The 24,517-nt window shown below is 28.3% G+C and overlaps 1 protein-coding gene across 4 annotated transcripts in view; it reads left to right on the top strand.

Moving 5' to 3' along the window:
* The window catches only part of LOC136083760 (multiple epidermal growth factor-like domains protein 10), a 148,099-nt gene that overhangs the window by 101,369 nt on the left and 22,213 nt on the right, over window positions 1-24,517 (top strand). For all 4 annotated transcript variants that reach the window (XM_065803436.1, XM_065803435.1, XM_065803434.1 and 1 more), the window contains exons 12-13: window positions 12,683-12,811; window positions 13,942-14,070. In XM_065803436.1, the coding sequence (XP_065659508.1) occupies window positions 12,683-12,811; window positions 13,942-14,070 (258 nt within the window). The remainder of the gene's footprint in view (window positions 1-12,682; window positions 12,812-13,941; window positions 14,071-24,517) is intronic.

Here is a 24,517-nt window from a genome sequence, read left to right as displayed (position 1 = left end):
ACCTGCCCAGTAGATCCATCCATACCCCAACTGTTTAAAAGCAACATATTTTCACTTAGTTTGTTACTGATATCCAAATAATCCATTATTTCTTTTTGCCTCATTTTTACAATTCTTTCAGCGGTATGATTCATAAGCGCTTGTAAATCTACTTTGACTCTTAAATCACTGACTTCCAAGTGATTATCCTGTGGACCACACAACTTAAGTGCTTTTTCAACTGTTGAATAAGATGGGTATCTTTTTTTAGATCCCTGTTGAATTCGTTTATAGCCAGATATGCTAAGATCAACATCAATTATCATTGCAGCAGCTTTTTCAGCTGTCATTTTATCGTTGTCATTTGTCAACTGAACAAACATATGATGTGAATCTTAATGATTTTTGATAACATGTGTTAACACATTGAATAAAGAAAAATATTTTTGATTATATACTTTTCTACGGGCTATAAGTAATGATTTTTCAATTGAATCAAAATTTGAATTTGTATGCTCTCCTGCGATTATCCGACATTTACTTCTCTTACTCATATCATTAAAATCTTTTTTATTTTGTGCCAATTCCAATGACAAAAAGTCTATTTCAAACTTTTGATTTAACCATTTTTTGTATTTCTTTTTAAAAAAAAACTGTGTTTTTTGATGAATCTCTCCAAAATCTTTGGTAATTCGATTCAACTCCATTTAACTTTTGTACCAAGTTTTCTTTTTTACCATCACTCATCCAAACTCTAGAGGTTATGAAAAGTAAAGCGTTGTTTACATTTTCTTCTTTTGTTGAATATTTGAAACAGCTAATAATATCTTTAGTTGTAAAATCCATTGCTTTTAATTTTAGTTGAATATATAACGTTTTGTTCTTCTTAATTTTTTTTAATTATGTTAATTTCAAGCATGGAATGTTAATTTTAAGGATAGGATAATAACGTATATGCAAATAATTACCTAATTAAATGTCAATCATCAATAATAAACTAACAATTTCAATTGATTATTGAATACAAAGTCTTCAATTAACACTTTTTAACACTTGGGAAAACAAAAAATTGAAAATTGGCTATAACCCAGGCAGTGCAAACTTCAAAGAGAAATTTCTCGCATAGTCGCAAAAAGTCGCAGCAAATTTTTTAATTTCTTAAAAATAGACTCAATTCCACGTTATTTTATAATAATTTGGTCAATACCTTTTGATACTTTATTTTTTGCAAGTTCATGGAAGTTGGAAGTTATGATTTAAACTTTTTTTTTCAGCTTGAAACAACATGAAAATTGAAAAAAAAAAAATTTTTTTTTTTTGAGCATCTGAAGACGTATATAATTTGATACTCTTTAATATGTAAACTAATTAGCAGAAAAAAAAATTATTCACAAAACACTGCAAGAAAAACAAAAACATAAATTTTTTTGAAAACTTAAATTTGGCAACCATTTTTGACTTTGATGGTCACTATCTCTGGGATTACTATCACCAGAGTACAAATACTTTATATTTTTCTTAATCTGAGTATTTTAAAGCAGTAGAAATTTAGTTTTCAAAAATCTGAGACAATTTTTTTTTGTATTTTGGCCACCCCAAAACACATAGTGGAATGGTTCCCCATCTTACATTGATATTCCAGAACCTTGTTGGTGCTGCTCGTTTCTTCCTATGGCTGGGCAAACTTGGAACTTTCTGTCAGCCTCAACAACTTGCAGAATGTTCTGATAATTCACCTCGGTTTTGGCTGAAAGAAAGTCTGCACTTAGTTTCACGCCGCGTTCTGCACTGTCATTGATAACATTGATAGAAATCGTCTTTATCTTTGATGACAGAAATGAATGGTGGTCTAGCCAGTTTTCAACGTTATTGTTAAGAAAATCCACGTTCATCTCTAAAAGGCTGAAAATGTACCATAAATCTACAGTTACCAAATCTCCAAGTCTTGTTGTGGCAGTGATTTTAGTCTGGAACTTGGGTTTTCCGAAGCCAGTTTCATAGCAATCATGCGGTAGAGCCATTCCATCACTAGGCCTCGCTGCCAGAAGCTTCTCGGCTAAGAACTGCAATTCAGGCTTTGAAGCAATGTCACTGAATACAGCAAAGGGCACCATTTAAGAACATAGGTACCACAGATGACGCTTCAGTGCTTTTATGACGCTTTCAGATATTTCAGAACTCACTTGTGGGTACTTCAGAAGGTTCTGATAAAAACAGAGATCATGCCATGGGGTGTCAACTGCAGATCTACATGTTGTCCACCAGGCACTGTATATCAGACAGACAAAGGTGACGAAGCTACATAACTTTGTCTGCTGTGCACTAGTGGTAATTATTCCTGCTGGCAACAAATGGATCTGCTCTTCAAGACGTACCATTTTGATGGAGTACAATATTTTGGACATCCAATGTGCTTTGTGAACCTCACCCGGTCGACGAAAGTGAAACTGTCTGTTTTCTGGGTCAAGGTACAGCTAACATAATTCACTGAACTCTTTATATTTTTCTCGCTGATGCTCTATGGAAGATTCAGCAGCTGCTTCTGCACTTTCCTTCCACATAGAAATCTGAGAAACAGTTTGTGAATCATTCAAGAAAGGTCAAGGCTCGAATGGACTGAGTGCCTTGTTGTTTCCATGAGGAACTGTGTCAAAATGTTTCTTAAATGTGCTAAATACAGTAACTTCTGGTAATTTTGATGTGCAAGTTGTTAAAAAAGTGTGTTATTAACAACTTGCATTAGTGATGATATCTCCAGATCGTTGATAGCAACCACAAGTCTTTCCTGTAAGTCATGTGTTGCCTGGCTCTTCATCAGTTTAGAATCTTAGTGCAGGGAAGCATACTTTGGTGGAACCCATGACTTCCGAACGCCAGAAGCAATTTCTTCAATCACCATACGCCTGGAGGCATATGATACAGCAATTTTGCTAGCATCACTTTCTGATTCTTCAATAATAGCCTCAGTGAGTGCAGACTGTTGTGCAGGAGAAATTTTCATTCTTGTTGCCAAAGCCACAGTTCTTGGAGATTTGAGAATGTTATAAGGTATATGAGCTGCCGTTCCAGTGCGAGTGGTTCGATGATGCGTTTTTACCAGTTACTTTTCAATTCTTGAATAAACTATCAATATCACATTTACTTTTATCACTACTTTCTTCGCTTCTGTTGCTACAGAGCTCTACTGTACAAATAGCAGATACTGTAGCAGTAGCAGTAGCTGCGTCTTCTGCCCTTAGTCTCCTTATGTTCTTGCTTTTGCAGCGGTGCCTTCTTGTGCTGTAACTGTCATAGTCTCTAAAAACTTTATGTCTTTTTTCAGCATCTTTTACCCACAGTGGAAATGTCAAACTGAGTTCTTCTGACATTTGTTCAAGCTTGGCAAGTGCTGACAATGATGAACAACGATCTAGAGGAAGTTCTCGAAGTTTTGCATTCTTTTCAGACAGTGCAATAATTCTTTCACAGGCCTTCTTTTCTGTTATTATTGGAATGTTTGCTTTCTTGAAGAAAGGAATGACCCACTTCAACACAATTTTTGCACTGTAGCATTTCGATTGCTTTATAGACAGGCCAGCTTGTTGATGAAACATGTAGCATCACAGCACTTGTCGGTAATCTGCAACCAGTTATTTTCCGCATCTGCTTCTGTAATACTGGCTCCTATTTCAAACACTGAACTTTTCTGACAAGTCTTTTTTGGCGTAAACTTCACAGCAGATTGTGCCATGCTATTGGTACAATGGTTGCTAACTCCTGAAAACACAAATAGAGTTTGAAACATTCTACAGTAAGAAGGTTTAAATTATAAGACTCTTCATTCGGGCTAAGTTACACATACAAATTTGTAATAATATTGTAATAATATTGAAAGCTATATTTCATGCTTCATGTGGACGCATTAGGAATAATTATATTTTTATAATATTTCACACAGCAACTACTTAACACCAAAGGAACATGTTTATAATTGGGCTATTAAGAATTTAACCCATGAGCGGGTTTGATGCACCCTAATATATATGTGTGTGTGTGTGTGTGTGTGTGTGTGTGTGTGTGTGTGTGTGTGTGTGTGTGTGTGTGTGTGTGTGTGTGTGTGTGTGTGTGTGTGTGTTTATATATATATGTGTGTGTGTGTATATTTATTTATGTATATATATATACATATATATATATATATATATATATATATATATATATATATATATATATATATATATATATATATATATATATATATATATATATATATAAATGTATTAGTTACTGTTACTCGCAGTACCAGAAATTAGCTAAATAGTAATATTTATAATAGAATATTCAGAATACTCATAGTTTCATGTGTTACCACAATCATTAGGCAAATAGTAAAAAGTTAATTTTGCTACAGTTCGTTTAATAGAAGTTATGGATTATATAATATTCTTAAAAGGTCTTTTTGCTTTAAAGGTCTTAGCTTTAATGAGGGTAAGTGAGGAGGAGTAAAAAAAAAGTGTATAAAATATGTTTTTAGTCCCTGTGTAATAAGCTATACCAGACATCGTTATATAATCAAAACTTTTCAGTCCCTGGGTAATAACATTGTTTTTTATTTAATAATTTATATAATTGAAACTTAATTAAATAGTGCTTTACATTGTTTGAACTGGCATTAATACTATTAATACTATGCCAAATTATATAAATTATTGTTATTCTAATATTATTGTTATTCTAATACATTATTGTTAATTATTGTTATTCTAATACATTAATACTATGCCAAATTATATAAATTATTGTTATTTGGATAATATTGTTATTGCATATATTGTTATTCTAATTTCAACAAAAGATTTCTTTGTTGGAAATGGCTTAGGTTCACATTAACAAGATTGTTAAATACTAGCAAGACTATCTTAGTTTTTTTATTTTTATTTTTATTATTATCATTGGAAGAGTAAGTGCATTGATTGTTATTTTACATTAAACTTTGATACCCTAGTTCATCTGATCTATGTTCAAAGCTGCAAGCTTTTTTATATAAGATAACCTTTATTTAACATAAGAAGTCTAAAATAAGAGCGCTGATCTTTTTTTTTCATACAATTTCTATTGCTTATTTTTTATTAGCACTAAGCACAAATTTTATCTATGTATGTGTGCATGTATGTGCTTTTGTATATAGATATATATATAGTGCAACTAATATATATATATACATAAGTATAATATATATTATAGTTGTTATATTCTTTATCTTAATTTATCTGTCTTAATTTCCATGTGTTGTGTATACATATATGTGTTGTGTATATGTATATATACACAACACGTTTACGTTTCTTAACTTTTATAATCTTATACTTGTATATAATAATAAATCCTAATATAATAATATAACATTAATATATATGTAATATTGCCAAAAAAATGTAGCCAAAAACCATCAAGCCATCCAATGTGCCTTCTGCTCTTTTTGATAAAATTGTATGTATGCTTATTGATTAGATTGCATTTTTTCTCACAAAATGCAATCTAATTAATAAGCATGCATAAAACCTTATCTCTAATTAGAATGGTATTGCTCTGACTGTATTTCCTAAAATATCCCATTTAGAAGCCTTTCCGATCAAGAACTAAAGCTTACACTTTCATGCAAGAATCTTCCACTAAAATCTCTTGATTGCCCTGCTCACCAAAAAAAGTCTATATAGAGACATTAATTGTGTATATAATCCTAATATAATTTGTAAATACCTTAATGTTACTGAATTCAATAATTCCTTAAATCCTGATCTTGATACATATCTTCATCTCAACATTGCTTCCTTACCACAACATTGACAATCTCTGTAGTCTTATTGGTACTCTTAACACTTCCAATATTATAAAGAAAATTACTATTGGGATTATTTATCACATGTGAAAATTACTATTGAAATTACTTCATAATACATATTGTGGTAAGAATTACTAAATAAAATTTATACATAAAAAACAAAAATATAACTGATATTACCATAAATGGATGTAACACTGAACATTGCTCTACTGAGTCAAAAAAAGATGGGACACTTCTGTATCTAAGTTGTAATCTTAACTATGTAGTTGGTGATGATCTTACAATCTATGCCTCAATATTTTTAGAATCAGTTTTTGTTGAAACTGTCAACCCTCATAAAACCAATACTTTAGTTGGTTGTGCATATTGTCACCCAACTTTAAATCTCAAAGAATTCATCACAAACCAAATAACTCCTCTACTTGAGAAATTAAGTTATAAAAAAAACATTGTATTAATGAGTGATTTCAACTTGGACTTAATTAATTATAGAGAATCTCTCATTGTTTTTAATAATCTCAAAACATTATGCTCTTGGTCGGTTTGTCCCACCATTATTCTTCCAACAGGTATAACTTCAAAAACCAAAACTCTCATTGATTATATTTTCATAAACTCCTATTCTCCTGAAACAACTTCTGGCAATCTAACAATTTCTATTTCAGACCACATCACTCAGTTTCTCTCTATTCCTGGTATTACCCCCCCCCCCCCCAAAAAAAAATGAAAATCTCTAGATAATGCTTCAAAAACTTTGATACTGATACCTTTATACAAGATATATCTAGTATGAACTGAGAGGTACAAATAAAAGACAAGGATATTAATAAATCAATGAATTGTTTTTAAATATATTTGAAAAAACCATAGACAGACTTGCTGCCTAAAAAGTTATAACAAAAAAAGCAGATTAAACTAAATCTAAACCATTGATAACCACTGGTATTCTTAAATCCATCTCAACAAAAAATGTCATTTATAAAAAATTTGTTAAACCAAACAATATCAATACAAGAAATCTACTCTTTGATAAATTTAAGTTTTATAGAAATAAAATAAGCAACTAATTAAATCAATCAAAAAAAACTATATTATATTGCCCCCTTTCAATAACAACCTAAACAGCATTAAGAGAACTTGGAAAGGAATAGAAGAAATTATTAACATCAGCCCTACTACTTACAATAACTCTTTCAACCTCATAATAATTGATAAAGTCATATCTAATCTTTTGCTAATATTTTTAACAATTACTTTGCCACTATCCAAGAGCCTTTCCACATTTATTTTTAAGCTTATTTCAAACATAATCTTTAAGCCATTATCTATAATGATAAATAACTCATTTAGAAATGGAGTTTTCCCAGATATCCTTCGGATAGCTTAAGTGACACTAATACATAAAAAAGGTTTTCTACTGGGTTACTCTCATCATCACCCAGTTTCTCTTCTTTCAAATTTAAGCAAACTATTTGAGAAAGCTATGCGCAATAGATAACTTTCTGGAGAAATTCAAGTGCCTTTATAAAAATCAGTATGGGTTTAGAAAAAATATTAACCATGACTTAGCAAATCTACTGCAGTGGCTTCTTTCCAATAAATCACTTAATTAAAAAAAAAAACTGAACTCATTATCTTTAAAACAAAGATAAAAAAGCACCTGAGTTTCAGATTAAGTGGTCAAAAAATAGATCCTGTGAATTTTTTCAAGTGTCTTGGTATCAAAGTTGATTCCAATTTAAGTTTTGCAACCCATCTTCAAAACTTAACACTGAAATTAAGCAGGTCCAATGGTATGTTTGCCTAAACTCAACATTATTTTAATCTTCAAACACTTTTTAACATATATCATGTTGTTCAAGTCTCATCTTAGATATGCTTTTCAAATTTGGGGATCAAACCTAAGTCTCAAATTTCTATAAGATTATCTCATGTCCAAAATGAAGCCCTAAAAGTAATCTCTTTTTAGCATTTTAACACGGACCATTTACTGATTTTTTTACTTAAAAAAAGTTAATTAGATTTTTTTACTTAAAAATAATACTGGTTACCATCTTCGATTAACTAAAAGCTTTAAATTATCTAGACCTGAACATCGAACTGTTTATTATAGCAATGAGTCTATTAAATATTAAAGCATATGCACATGGAATAATACCCCCTCACAGTTAAAATCTCTCACTGCCTTTTCTAAAATCAAAAACAGTCTGTTTATTTTTTTATTAAGCAAGTATTGCCCCTGATTCCTATGCTCCTCTACTGCCAACTATCTACTATCTATCTTAACTTTGTATTCCTTCGTACTCACTCCAATTCTGATTTATTACTACTCAAACTTGTTTTTTATTACCTATAACTGGAGTTTTTATTATTATTACTTATTATTATTTATTATTGTTGCTCTTTATCATTATAATCTACTTTTCTTTTATTGCTATATTTTAATTAGGTATATGATAATCTTATATGTTAAATAAGTATATAAAAAAAAATTAAATGTATTTTGTTTTAGATATTTCAAACTTCTTATTTTAATATTATTACACAAAATTTTCTCTTTAATTATTATTCTGTTTTTGTTTTTAGTTTTTCACTCAGAGGTTTCATAAAATTAGTACTTGTACTATATGTAAATATTCCATGAAATGTAAAGTCTATTTCAGAATACATTTGATTTGAAAAACTTATTTTAACTTATCACAAATTATAGTACACGCCTTGAATGTTTAGAAAAATGAGAAAATGTTTTCTAAATTTCCAAAATCAACTCCACTCAAAAAGGGGAAAAGGCCACAAAATGAGACTATGATGGATGCATTTCAGCAAGCATGTAAATGGCTTAAAGCAATGACAGAATAACACTCAGCCAGTTTTTAAATAAATTTTAAAAATTTAAGGTCAAGGAGGTGATGATAAACGCTACTTAAAGAAGCTGTTCAAAGATAATTTTGGATCTCATATAATCTTCTAGGACAGTTCAAAAGGCATTAACATTATAGCATATAAACATGGTTGTATTCCAAAAGGGTTAAGACTATTTTCTGAGTAGTTTAATTTTGGGAAGTCAAAAATTCAAAAAGATAGTATTGGGTATTGTAAAAGTCATTACTATTTAAAAAATACCACAAATTGTGAAAGCTATTGCTGTTACAAAAATACCAGTTATTTGCACTTGTAGTGGAAATTAACATTTCTGGGTGGTTAAATAACAAATTGTTTAAATTGAGGTTTGAAATCTTATTCAGCAAGATTACAAAATTTAAACAGACATCACTGTCATAACCAGTAGATCAATTGTTTAAATACATAATAATTGTTTTTTCTAATGGCCTCTTATGATCTATACTTAGAGTAAATATATTAAATTATAATTTTAGATTAGGCATATCTATATTTTTAATAATCAACTGAAATTTAATGCGTGCTTGGAATTGAGCAAAACAAATTTATAGCTTTTAAAGTGCTGTTATGCGCTAACATCATTTTTAGAACATTGCAGCTAAGGGAGTTCTTCACCTAATAACATATCACTAATGGCATGCTTTATGACATAGCTTTATGCGTAAGGATCAAGCTATGTTCATGTCAAAAAAAAACCTTGCGTTTCAACATTGAAATATTGTAATATTGTTTCAATTTTTAAAATATAGATATTATTTTAAAATTTTAATTTTAAGATGTGTATCAGGATAAATTAGATGGAAATTGCTACAATTGTTGTAAACAACATTGTGCAGTCTATAAAAAGCCACGTTCGGCATTATAGGCTAAAAATTAGCCATTCTTAATTAAAATTGCTTATATAATTAACATTTATCTTTGATTTTATATGAAAATGAATTAATAAATGACAAGTACTATTTGGAATGGTTGGTAGGACTTGGATTTTATATTCAATATTTTGCAGAAAAAAGCTTTCAGATATTCCAATAAAGTATTTGTAAAGTTTATGTTGATCTGTAGACCAGATTAAAAAAAGTCATAATTTACATAGAAGTTAATCTTTTTTTATTTAAAACTCTAATGTTGCTACTAATCAATCAAAGCAGAAGTATTATCTAGCACAATAGCTTTATTATCTAGCACAATTGCTTTCAAATAGCATTTGTCTAATGCTGTATTTTATTTTTAGTGCCTTGGCTGCTATTGTAATTTCTGCTTCATTTTTTAATTTCAATATGCACTAAATATTTCTTAGAAAACGGTTTTCTTTCTACTTTAAAAGTTAAGTGATGTTTTACTTTTCTTTTTCTATTAACAATAAGTTCAGTATAGTTTCCATATCCCAATATATGTGTTAATGTATTTTTACTACCAACTTCAATGCCTTTCAATCGGAAATTTCCCAAATAATTATTTTTGTTAATTATAGTTAAAATACATTTGTATAAAATAATTAAAAAACGGTAGTTGATTTTTTTTCATGCAAAAATCAACTACTGTTTTTTAATCATTTTATACAAATTTAAAAAAAAAAAAATTTGTGCCATTTATTTTTTTGCTTATTGTAATATAAATAACAAATTTTGAAGTCATAATTACGAAAGTGATTTTAGAGCCAACTCTTTTATTAAAAATTAATTATAGTTCTGACAAATTTAAAAAAATTTTTGATATTACATTTTTTTATACATAAAGTTTAATGTTAATTCATTTATCTTTAAAAAAAATTAAATATTTCTTTGATTATTTTCATGTAACTAACAACTTTGTTTGAATTAACTCGAAATTTAGTGGAAAAATTAATAAATACAGAAATTGTTAATTTTTTTTTTAACTAAAGATGCTTTTTTAAAAAATGTTCTATGTATTCTTATAAATATAGAATAATTTTAAAGAATGCTAAATATATAATTAATGCAGCAGTAGATTGGTGGTAGTACACCTAGCTCTTAGATAATTTTTGTCATCATCAAAAACTAATCTTTTTATGTGTTTTATGGAAACACCTCCATTAAACTATGTTATGTTTTTTTGTTGTTTTAGAATTTTTTTATTATAATGATAAATAAAATGAAGCCAACAATGATTTACCAAAAGATACAAGGGTTTATTGAGTTTTCAGTCAGAAAGTTTTTGTAATAATTTCTTTTGAGCAGTTCACTAAATTATTGGAGAATAGTTTGAAGATAGAAAAAAATGAAATTGTTGTTTAAGTTTGTTTTTCTCACATAATCAAGTTTTGTTTTATTATACTTTTACTATATAATAGAAATAAAAATAGAATAAAAATATTAAAGTATAATCTTATTTAATTTAATATATGCATAAATTAGTGTATGCATATATTATTTTCCATATACTTTCTTGTAGTTTAAATCTTTTATCTTGTACTTCAGACCCTATTATTGCACAGTTACTATTACCTCATAGCTGACTGATTCTTTTTGTGATTTTTGAAATCTTTATGACAGTCCTTGGGCTTACGTCTTTTGCCTTTTTGCTGACACTTGTGACTCCTACATAATTTTCTGGATCTAGGTAGATATAGAAGCTCTTATTCCTTGTTGTCAGTTTTGAGTCAAGTCTCATGATTAGAATGATTCCATTTTCAACCTCTACAAATCTTTTATTCATCCATGTATGGAATACTGTTGTAATATTTGGGATGGTTCTTCTAATGATGTCTTTTCTTTTCTAGACAAGGTCCAAAAACGTTTTGTAAATGCAGTTGAATCTGCCATGCTAAGACAGGTTCCCATTTTTAAAAAAATCACAAAAATGTGAATTAATTGACTGGAATAGTGTTTGTTTTTTAATTCAGAATGTTTTTATTTTTTACTTTTTTTATTGTTTAATTTTATTTAAGAACATGTGCCCTTGTACATACATTGGACGACTGAAATAGAAAGAACATATAGGAGTGTCACTACATTAACAGAGGGTTTTGTTTTGGGCAGGAAATCTATCAATTAAAAAAGTTCTATATTAACCTTTAATCAGTGTTCTATATTAACTTTTTAAAAAACACACAATTTTCAGATTTTATCAGGAAAGTAAAAAATGATACATATACATACATATATATATATATATATATATATATATATATATATATATATATATATATATATATATATATATATATATATATATATATATTTATACATATTTATTTATATTTATGTATTTATATATATATATATATTTATTGATATTTATATATATATATATATTTATATATTTATATATTTATACATATTTATTTATATTTATATATTTATATATATATATATATATATATATATATATATATATATATATATATATATATATATATATATATATATATATATATATATGTTGACAGATAGATAGATAAATAGATAGATAGTTTTATAACTTGTTGCATTTAAGAGTAAGGAAGGCAAAAAATGATTCTTTTGACAACAAATACATTGACTTTTATCCAACATTTCCATGTAAAGTTAAAACCATTAATTTAATTGGAAATTAATCATTATTTTAAAAATTGCAAAAGCACAAGTTTAATTAACCAGAATGTTTTTAAAAACATTTTGAATGTTTTTTTAACTGTAAATCATGCACAGAGTGTTGCTACATCGACTATCTTTTAGTCTGCTGCTACAAGGGAATTTTGTTACATGGACTATCTTATAGCCTGACTTGCAATGGAGTGCTGCTACATCAACTATCTTATAGCCTGACTCGCATGGGAGTGCTGCTACATTGACTGAGGGTTTGGTTGGGGCAGGCAGTCTATCAAGTAATTAAAAAAAAAATTCCGGTCTTGCATTTTAATTTTTTTTTATGTCAACAAAATATAGAAAAATTTTCTGACAACTAGTTATGAATTATATATATATATATATATATATATATATATATATATATATATATACGCACACACATTTTTAGTATGCAATGGCTCATATTGGGGTAAAGATTGCAAGATGTCTTGTCCATGTGTAAATGATGCACATTGTGATTCACAAACCGGCTCTTGCACGTGTAAACCAGGCTATCATGGAAAGTATTGTGAACTTGGTAACAATTTTAATTTAAAAGTGTTAAGATTTATTTTTATCAAAAAAATATTTTTAATGTCTTAAATTTTGGCTTTGAATTTATAAAATTTATAAAATTTAAATTAAACTAATTCATACAATTTTATTTTTAGATTAATTTATTTAGATTTAATAACATAAGGTCTTGTCTCTGTATGGATTTCTCTTTAAAGGTTTTGTTGAATGAGCTAATAATTTGCTAATTAGGCGTCATTATATGACCAAGTATTTTCAATTGTGTGTGGTACTAGTGTTTACAATACTTCTTAATTGTAGATCTTTTTACATCCAAAATTTTTGTCAAAAATAAAACAATTTTTTAGAAAATGAAACTTAAAACATGTTCAACTAAAATTTACTTTTTTTAAGAGAAAAAAGACAAATTTATAAATAAAAACTTTTACATAAAAAAGACTAAACAACCTTTATCTTTTTACTCTTCTTTATATTGTTATAATGTTTGAGCTATTTCTTTTAATAAGGCTTTCACTCTTTTAGACAAGGTCCAAAAGTACATTGTTGTTGGACCTGCTCCATATGCTATTCTAAATCCTGTGTCTGTTAGTTGTAAAGTCGCATCTCTTTACTTTTTCCAAAAATACTGCTCAAGCAAGCTCTTATCACTTGTTTAATCAAAACTCATTCCTGCATAATTCCTCATTCAGAAAAGTTACTTCCCTTGCTACAGTACCAAGCTTCAGTAAAAAGTTGCAAACTTTTTACTGTAACTCTTTTTAAATTTCTGGCATGCTCAAAAAACTTCTATTTATATAATTTTTTTCCTTAAACATCAGCGCTTTGGAATTCCCTACCATTTTTATATTTTCCTAACAAATACAATTTCAATTTTTTAATTTTTCTGTCAACTGTATTGTTGCTCTTTAATTGCATTTATCAAATTCATCAAATGCATTTTAATTCTTAATTAATATAAAACTTAATTTAATTTTTAATGAAATGCTCATTAATTCTCTTCTATGTTCTCTTTCTTGATCTCACCAATTTCATTTTAATTTAATCAATTTCAAAACATTTCTTTTGTCCAAATGTTAATATAACTTTTTTTAAAGATCTCAGAACTTTTTGAATATAATATTAATAAATCTTTAGAATGTGTTTCTGGTAGATTTGGTGATAAATGTTTATCAAGCTGCTCTTGTGCTGATCGTAGTGTTTGCCATCACATCACTGGAAAATGTAATTGTACTGAAGGTTGGCAAGGTGATACATGCAGCAAAAGTATGTACATTTAAAAAAAAAATTTACTTGATCAAAAAAATTAAATTTATAAAACTGTTTTTATCTCAATTTTTATCTGACTTTTTGCAAAATCTCTAGCTGATTGGAACTAGTTAATAAAATATTGAGAGCACCATTTTTATCTCTCCAGGGTTAGGGTTAAACCATAAATAAATAGTTTTTTCAATAAAAATGTTTGTAGTATTTTTAACTATTTTTTATTCTATTATAATATTTTATTTATTTGTTGTTTTAAATTATTATTTTTTTTTTAATTAAATGAATTAATCATTACCCTATCAAATTTTTAATTTTTTTATCATTTTTTAGAGTCTTTTATTCCATCCAGATATTCTGGTCTAGATATTCTTCACTGCTTAATAGTCTACATTTTATGAACCCTTTTAGAATCAAATAGCTTTAAAGCAATCCTAAGAAGTTAAACTTTTTTATATGCATGTTGAATGTTGAAGATTAGTAACAATCACTTATAAAACAATAATAAAAAAAATCTTAGGTTTCAGAGCTCAGGTTCCTAATAATCTTAAAATCTAACCCTAATTTATTTATAGATAACTGCATTGGAGTGTACATACATCAACTGACTTAAATAGGGCAAGCATTAAAGGAGTGTACAAACATTGTTTGGACAGAAAACCTACTATTTTAAGGAAAATCATTTTTAATTTTTTAAACTTTCTCCAGTCTGGTTTATTAGTGTTCAATTTAAAACTACAGTTTATTTAGTTTTAGATTGAAAAACTTTTTGAAGACCATGCAAGCATGGTACCCAAATTTTAATATAAAGTACTTGACATAATTTATAATAATATCTATTAAACAACTTAGCAATAGTGAACTGAATAATAGATTTCATTGATTTATATATATTAGATGAATAATACGGGTCATTGTAAATATGTTCCCTGGCGACCATTTCTATACTAATTTTTTATGTGGTTTTTTTACCTCAATTATTTTTGGTAAACAGTTGAAAAATAATATATTTAAAGACCTTGGCTATGGGTTAACAATTTATGTTCCATACTTACAACTTTTTGTTGTAAACTTCTAATAATTAACATGGGGAGAGAGGAAGCATCTTAATTTTTTTTTTTTTTTTTTTGCATTCTTAGAGCTAATTAGAAGCCTCACCCTATTTATTAATTTCAAAAGAAAAAGTTTGAATGTAACATTTGTGTATTTATTGGAGAAAATTGTCTCTTTACTGTATTATATGTGCAGATTTACCAATGTAAACACATTAATAGCATAAATATCTCCAACATAGATTTCTCCCAGTGTTTTTCGAAATTTAAAGCTTTTATAAAATTTTGACTCTCCCATTATGACCCCTTCAATGAGTTAAATTGCACACCCTTTTGCCTAGCTCTTTTTTTATAAGTAGTGCATTATTTAATTAGATAATAATTTGAAAAAATTATGACACTTAAATATAAATATGCTATGCTTTTTAAAGTTGTAACGAAATGATAAAGATCGATATACCTATATATGCTTTTAAGATTTTTCACAAAGCTTTAAAGCAAAATATACACTTTCACATAATAGACAAATACATGCTTATAAAAACTTTTTGATTAACTAAGCAGCAATAAAAATTTTTTAATAAACAAACACATTACATAGCATGATGGCAAAAAAATTACTTAAAACAATGTGTTAAGAAGTTTAAATAGTCAAATATGACCTAGTAATTACTCAAACTTACTTAAAAAGAACAATTTAAAAAGACAGAATATATAAAAAATAATAGAATATATAAAAAATAATAGCCTGCTTTATTTTTCTCAGTAAAACTTAGAATGTAGACTGTATTGCTTACAATAGAACAACAGTCCAAAGTATAGAATAAATAGCTGTCCAAAAAAGCAAACAACTTAAAGTTGCATAAATAATGCACAAAAGTTTTCTCACTATATATATAACGATAATTTAATGTAAATATATAACAAAAGATGGCAAATTTTTTAATTGAAATAAAAAAAAATTCAACCAACAACAAAAAGCATTCATATAAAATTCTGTTTAACCATAGTTTTTAATATTTACTAATAACATCCCTTAACAACTAACATCAGCCTAAGTTTTTAAAAATAAAAGTTTACTCAACTTTTTTTAATCAATGGTTTTATATATGCTAAACAAATCCATTAAGAAACCTAATTATAAAACCATAAAAAATATAGATATTCAAAATAATCTGTTAGTAGTCTAAAATAAGTAAAAAATTGTAGAAGTAAAAGAATATAAGTTTAGAACACAATTAATAAATTTATAAAGAGTAAATCCATCATCCAGATTGTTGAAAAAAAAAGTACCTTACTCAAAAAAGTTTAATCTCACATAATATTATTAAGATCTTAAAAAATATAAACGATTAAACAATATTTAACAAATAAAGGTAGATCATTGAAAAAATTTTGACTTTGGATAGTGATAATTAGTTGCTCCTGAATAATATGATGTAGATTAGAAAAAAAAAATTTTATTTTTTTAATCTCTTCCTTTGCCACCAGGGCCTTAAATCACCATATTTGTATATTTTTATACTTTTTATCATTATTTAATTACATGGTAATTTAGTTATAAAATTTAACCTTGAGTAGTGTAAATTGTTTCTCATGAACGATAAAAGTTAAATGAGAAAAAAAAAAGCTAACTTTTTTTTATCTTCATTTGTTGTTAAAAGACCTTATTTTACCATATTTGTGCATTTTTAGGCTTTTTATTGCTATTAAATTACTAAGTAGTATTTGTTCTAAAATTATTAAATTTTATTTTCAATTGTGATAAATTGTTACCATTAAATGATATAACAAAAATAGAATAGTAATCATGTTTTTTTGGCATTCTTTTTCCATTGGGGGACTTATATTGGGCATTTTTAGGCTTTTTATTGGTATTTAGGTATTGATATTTGGTCATAATTTTTTCATTTTTTTCTGAAATAAAACTGTCTGGATTTATAAACCAGTATTAAATTATAAACTAATTAACTATTCAGTGATTTAAACTAGCGCTTTTTTAAATTATTATTATTTATTTATTTTAGGCATTTTAAGGCTTTTCTTATCATTTTAATTTACATAGTAATTTACTATTTATTACTATATAAATTATAAAGTGATTCTAACATTTTTCTAAATTATTTTTATTTATTTATTTAAAAAAAAATTGTTGAAAAATTTACTATTAATGAGTATATAAAGATTAGTATATATTAGTATGTAAAGACTGTTGTATTATTAATATATATAGATTACTAATATCCACATATATATCAAATAAATGAAGTTTTGTATATGATTTATTGAATTTAAATCTATTTTTAGAATTTTGTTTTGTGCATTAACAACTAGCAGTAAAGACATAATTACTGAGTTACATATCACATTGATTGAAGAACCTCCTTCAATTTTTCTCGGTCATATTTCTCCGTCAAGTTCATCATCAACAAATATCAAGAATGCTGTTATAGATTTTTTTGATAAAAACAAAATATCACTTGATAATGTGTTAGCTATTGGCTCTGATGGAGCTAATGTAAATACTGGTGTAAACAATGGTGTTATAAGGTTGCTGGAACTGCATTTGGGCTATCCAGTTCAATGGTTAGTGTGTATGTTTCATTTTAATGAACTACCATTGAGAAATTTAGTATTGCATTTAGATGGCACCACTTCAGGACCTACTGCATTTAGTGGCAACATTGGGAAAGCATTTGCAAATTGTCACAAGTTTCAAATTTTCAAATTTAATGTCAGACAGAATAACTTAACAAACGTTCTACATGAGATTTTGACAAATTATATTAGCAAAGATCAACAGTATCTTTATAACATGTGCAAGTCAATAGAAATAGGTGAGGTGAAAGAAAGTCTAAAAAAAAAGCCAGACCCATTGGTTCATTCTCAATGGCTGTCAATAGCAAATCAAATCCATCATTTGTATGTTGTAAGCACTCCTCCTTTTATTGAGCTTGTAATACTTACTGATTACATTCTTCAAGGTTATACACTTTTCTGGTTCTTTATAAAACTGGAGCCTCATTACATAGGGGCAAAACACTTGTGGCGCATAATTCAATTCTCTCGCTTTTTTTCTGAAAGCTATCGACTTATAGTTGATAAATGCATTCAAAGAAATGCATATTATGGTGACCCAGAAAATATTTTTACATCAATGTTGATGGATGAACGAAAAGAAATAAGAGGCTAGAAGAATTAGATTTGTGAGGCGATGCACGGTTTCAAATTCTACAGAAGTAAGAATATTCAAAATTCCTTTTCTAAACTTTGATGCAGTTGATTACTTTAGTCTTGTAAATTGGCAGGAACACTCAAGGACTTCACCACCTATGTTAAAAGAGTTAAATGATGGTTTCATTGAAAATGCAGTACAAAATATACAAAAACTGATTTTCCATGCCATTCTCAAATTATAGAAAGATATGTTCAAATGGTTACAAAAGCAGCCGCATCTGTATCTGAAAAAATGAGAAGAGATGGATACATTAGAGCAAAACTTTTATCTAGAAAGGATATTCCACACTTTATTTCAAAAAATAAGTGAAATATGTAGGATTAATTGATCAATAAACTCTTTTTTTCATAGAACTGCTTTAAATAAGTACTAGAAAAAGTACATATAAAATGGCATTTAAAAAAATTTGTATTACTCATAAGAAATTCTTCTAGTGCTAACGTAATCGCGCTACTGCATAAAATTTCGAGTTTTATAGCAATCTTAAAAGTTTGACCAGAAAAAAAACGTAATTATTGCATTTTTTGTAGAGCAGAAACTTTTATATATCATTTATTGTAATATCAAAAATGGCTTATTTTCAATTAGACAGTGGCAAAGGAAAGAAAAAATAATTTTAGTTTTTTATTTTATTTTAATGATATTTAGATGTTAGAGCAACATTATTTTGCTATCCAAACAAATTTGAATGAAAAAAGTTCAATGATAATCTACCCTAATATATCTCAGGGGTGTACTGTCATGGTCGTCCGGTAGCACAGATCAACTCGTTTTTACCAAGGCAACTGAAATTTTAAAATATCAGGTAACCAAAAAAGTTCGTGCGGTTTTTCCGTATATAATAAAAACACACAAAACGACAAAAGTAAGTACATTTATTCATCAAAATAGTCACCATTAGCATCTAAAACCTTTTCCCAACGTAAAACAAGCTTATTTGTTCCACTTCTAAAAAATTCTCGGTCCTTTGAGTCTATAAAAGCTTTCAACTCCATTTCAACCGCGTCCTGGTCACGGAACTGCTGTCCTTTTAAATGATTTCCCAGGGAAAGGAAAAAATGGAAATCAGTAGGGGAGAGGTCTGGCGAGTATGGTGGATGAGGCAAACTCTCCCAACCAAGGCTTTGGAGCTTGACCTGAGTCACGCGAGCGGTGTGCGGTCTTGCGTTGTCGTGGAGAAGCAGAACTCCTCTCCTGTGCACCAGTGCAGGCTGCTTTACAAGCAACAGGTCGTGAACTTGTTGCAGCTGTGCTGAGTAGACCACTCCAGTAATGGTTTGGCCTGTTGGGAGCAGCTCGTAATGCACCACACCAGCTGTAGTCCACCAAATGCAGAGCAAAACCTTCCGCTCGTGGAGATTGGGCTTGGGTGTCTTTGGGATGGGGTCATCGGGGGACAACCAATGGTAGCAACGCTTGGTATTGTTGTACACAATCCATTTTTCGTCGCATGTCAATAAACGATCAAGAAAAGGCTCAACATTGTGGCATGATAAGAGTGATGTGCAGATCGTAAGCCATTGCTTCTTGTTGTCGATCGACAATTTGTGCGGAACCCACCGACTCAGCTTCCACGCTTTCCCAATCGCATGCAGATGCAGGCGGATGGTTTCAACACTCACAGCAAACCTCACTGCAAGTTCTTGGCAAGTTTGGCTGGAGTCAGACTCGACAGCGTCCTTCAGTTCATCCTCATCAACCAACAATGGGCGTCCAGAACGCGGCAGGTCTTCGATGGACTCCTCTCCCGAAGAGAATCGCTGAAACCACTTCTGTGCTGTGCGTTCACTTACTGTACCTTCTCCAAATGCTGTGCAGATGTTTTTGGCCGCTTGTGTTGCATTCCTTCCAAGTTTGAACTCGTAAAGTAAGCAAGATCGAATAATCGTTGGTTGGGTTGCCATCCTTTCTTTACACAAAACCTTTCCTGTAAGCTCGTTACAAGCCTACACTATATATGCAGCAACTGCGCGTGACACGTGTTCTATTACGCAACAAAGCTACTTGCCTTGTGCGATGTGGGTGTTGTAAAAAATGCTAAAAACAATTCAATTACCAAAAACCGCACAATTTTTTGGTTACCTAATAATTTAGATTTTATTCCTTGCGATTATTTAGAAAAAAATTTAAAAAGCAGTTAAAGTAGTATACACTTTGTTTAACATTGAGTTAAACAAAGTGTATACTACTAATAAAGTAATTCAATAAAATAATTTTTTTTTTAACTTTGTCAAACAAAATTAACAAAATAAAAAATATTAATATGCACGTGAGAAATCATTATTAGAATGCAATGATGCACAAGGAAATTCTTTTTTTCCAAAAAAAAAAAAGTCTAAGTATAATGAAAAAAATGTTCAAAACATTAAAAAAATGTTTTAAATATTTAACTAAATTAAATTTAGTTAAAGATTTAGAGGGAATAATAAAATGATTTTTTATATATAAAAGGTTTCTTTGCAGTTTTGGCTTTCAACATTTTTGCTTCACGTAATGAAACCTTTGTAAAGGTTGACAAAAACAAACAATACAATACCGATATCGACTACAAAAGAAATGACAACACATCTTTAATTTAGTTAATTAATTTACTTTTAAATAAACCGTTTCTTATTAGACGTATTTTAGTAGTCAGATGTTTAAATTTTTTTCTTCGTTTTTTTCACCCGAGGAAAAATACAAAGAAAAGCTTTTACACTGGACTACTGATTATCATAGCGGACGACTCAAATGAGAAATAAAAACTGTCTCAAGAAAAAACCCGGTGTACTCGGTGTAACCTAGTGTACCTAGTGGGAAAAACAATTTTTGTTAAGGCAGTTACCCTTACGGCAATGTGTACAGGTAATTTGAAATAAATTTTTTTGAAATCACCTGTAACTCAAATGTAAATATATCCAGAGGATATATATGTTAGCATGGTCCTTAAATCATGTATTTTTGTTGTATGGGAACCACCGTAAATATTTTCTAAATAATAAAAGAATATTGAAATTAAAAAATTTTGTAAAATAAAGTTTTTAGGGGTAGCTCAAGACTCGTAATCATAAGATCAGTCTCTAATATTCTCAAAAAAAAGAGTTCTTTAAAAGTATATTATGTTGGGTCTCTATAGAAAAAAAAATTTATAAAAATTTAAGAAGTCATAATTTTATAAAAAAAATTTATTTCAGATTTCCCTGTCTAGAAAATGACATTTTTTTTAACTAAAAATGAAAAATATACATTTTTACAAAAAAAAATTTTATTATAATTTTTTTTCTTCGTGTTTTTTAAAATCTTTTGATTATTTTTTAAACCTCTCAAAATATTTTTTATTTCAGTATTGTTATAAATAAAACACATTTATGGAGATTCCCACACAAATGATCAAAAATACATGTTTCAAGGACCATGTATATATATATATATATATATATATATATATATATATATATATATATATATATATATATATATATATATATATATATATATATATATATATATATATATATATATATTTACAAGGCTGCAAGCAACCAATATTAAGTTCGGAATTACTAGGAAAAAAAAGAATAGAGTTAAGGATCAAGGAAACGGTTGACAGAAGATTTGAAAAATTGTAGGTTGTATGAGGCAAGAAAAAATGAAGATGGAAAAGATTTCAAAAAGGTTAAAGTGCGAGGGGAAATATTATGTAAATAAAAGCTTTTAGAGCATGCAGGGACAGATACAATTTAAGAATGAGACTTTGCTGAATGACAATTTAAGCGAGAGTGAGTTTTAGTTGATGGAACTAGAGATGATAGCTTCTTCAGCAAGCGAAATGCAAGTTTACAAAAATGTGAGAGAGGCTCAAGCTTGGCAGATTGGATCCAACTATATTTACAATGTATGTTTTGACCTTGTCTAAAAGAGAAAGAAAATCATTAAAAGAACCAGTTCAAATATGACAACAGTATTTAATACAGGGGCAAATAAGAGATATGTAGAGTTGAAGAATGGAATCAGAAGTAAGAAAATGACAAGCACGATTAAGAAAAGTATATTTAGTTTAATTGATTGCTAAATCAGATGCTGATTTAACAATCAGTTGTATATATGGTTTCCATGATAAATCAGTAGGTAGCAATAATCTAAAAAGATATAAAGAAGCGGACTGAGTGAGAGAGTTGCCATTCATTAATATAAGTATGTCGACAGTATTGCAATTATTGTTTTCTTTTTGTTTGAGTTTTTTTGGAGCTGAAATTCACAAGCTACTGCAAGTCCTAATCTGTTACAGAAGTAAGATCAGATTCAAGATCGATTGTCAAGACTTGTTTCAAGATCAGCTGATAACTTTTTGTTAAAACAGGAGTATAAAATGTAATATATACTAACATATAGCAAGCAAAAAGGATTTGAAGCTGCTTAAAAGGTTGCAGACAAAGTTAAAGATGACTATAAAATCATGATTTCAGCTCAAACTATCTGAAACAGAATCCGAGAGCATGGATTTCATGGTAGAGTATGTCACAAAAAACCCTATTTGACTCAAAGACATGAAACAAAGATTATTATTGATAAGACAATTGAATACTGGAAGACAGTAATTTGTACTGCTGAATCCAAATTTAACCTAATCTCATTGGATGGACAGCAAAAAGTTTGGCAAAAACAAGGCAAGGCATACAAATTGGGTTGCATGAGAGGAACAGTAAAACATGGTGGTGGAAACTTCATGATGTGGGTAATATGGCGTGTTGATGAGCTGGCATAATGACTTTCATTGAATCAACAATGAATGCCAATTTGTATATAGACATTTTAAAGCAAAATTCTTTTGGTTTTGAGTGTTAAAAATCATGTCTAGGTGGCAATTAGTATTGCAGGCTGCTTAATAGTGTTTTTTAAACTCAAGGTACGCACTTCGCATTTGGCTATATGAATTTAAATTGAAAAACATTTTGTATTTTTACAAAAATATGGTTTTTTTTTTTTTGAATACACATTTATTAATTTTGTTTTGTTATCCTACGAGACTATATATGTATATAAGCCAAGATTATTAAATTAATAATTCAATTTATATATATATATATATATATATATATATATATATATATATATATATATATATATATATATATATATATAATTTAATCTAATATAATTTAATGATATTGTTTACTATAAAGTTTTATTTTAGATTTTTTGCGTTGAAATGTCTGAAAGGTATACCAAAGAAAAAAAGGATTAGAATTGTGCAGCAAAAGAGTAAACAATGCTTTATCAACAAATTTAAGTTTTAAACTATATGCTCAAGAGATTGATGAAATTCAACATAACTTGAAAAACAACAAGTTTCCGCCTAAAATTTTCAAATTTGGTGACACTGAAAAAATTAACATTTCAGTTTTAAACTTTTTTCATTGCCTAACAGAAATCGATTCTGAGCTTGTAAAAATAGAAAAATGATAGATTACCTGCAGTTACCTGATATAAAGTATTGCATGAGTCACTTTTATAGCTTTGAAAATGGCTTATGGTGATATAAGTCTTGATAATGAAGATCGTTTGTGCTTAAATGACAATATTATGGATCTAACTAAATATGTAATGTCTTTCAATATAATAACCTGATAACTGGGTAAAAAGACTTTTAGAGCACCATAAATTCATTTACCATATGAGGAATCTTTTGTCTATAATATTTCTCTTAAGGTAGTTGAAGAGATAAAAAAAACTAATCCTAAACTTATCACAAATTACCTTAGAAAAACTGTTATATTAACAGGTGACATCTGGGATAGTTGTCAAATGGCTGGTTTTGTTGCTTGTGTTGCCAGGTTACTTTTTCAAATTCATCCTAAAATAAATGAAATCCATTTCAAAATGATATTAAATTAAGCAAACTGAGATTAACACTGCGATTGATGATACTGGAGTTGATGATGCTGACAATTACAAGTTTGTGGATCATAGTATTATAGATCAATTAGAGTTTGAACTCGGCAGCAGAAAGGTTTGCAAACCACAAGTTTAATATTTCTATACATAATACTGTCAGGTCAAATGATTAAAAACTATTTGCTAAACAGTCTCATCAGACAATTAAAATTGCTTAAATATTTTAACAAATAAAATATAAGATTAGGAAATGAGAATTTAACTTGTTGGTCATCAAGCTTTTAAA

Source organism: Hydra vulgaris, chromosome 08 (assembly GCF_038396675.1).
Source record: "Hydra vulgaris chromosome 08, alternate assembly HydraT2T_AEP".
Classification (NCBI taxonomy): domain Eukaryota; kingdom Metazoa; phylum Cnidaria; class Hydrozoa; order Anthoathecata; family Hydridae; genus Hydra; species Hydra vulgaris.
The sequence above is the reverse complement of the archived record's forward strand: the minus strand, read 5'-3'. Positions and strand labels throughout refer to the sequence as shown.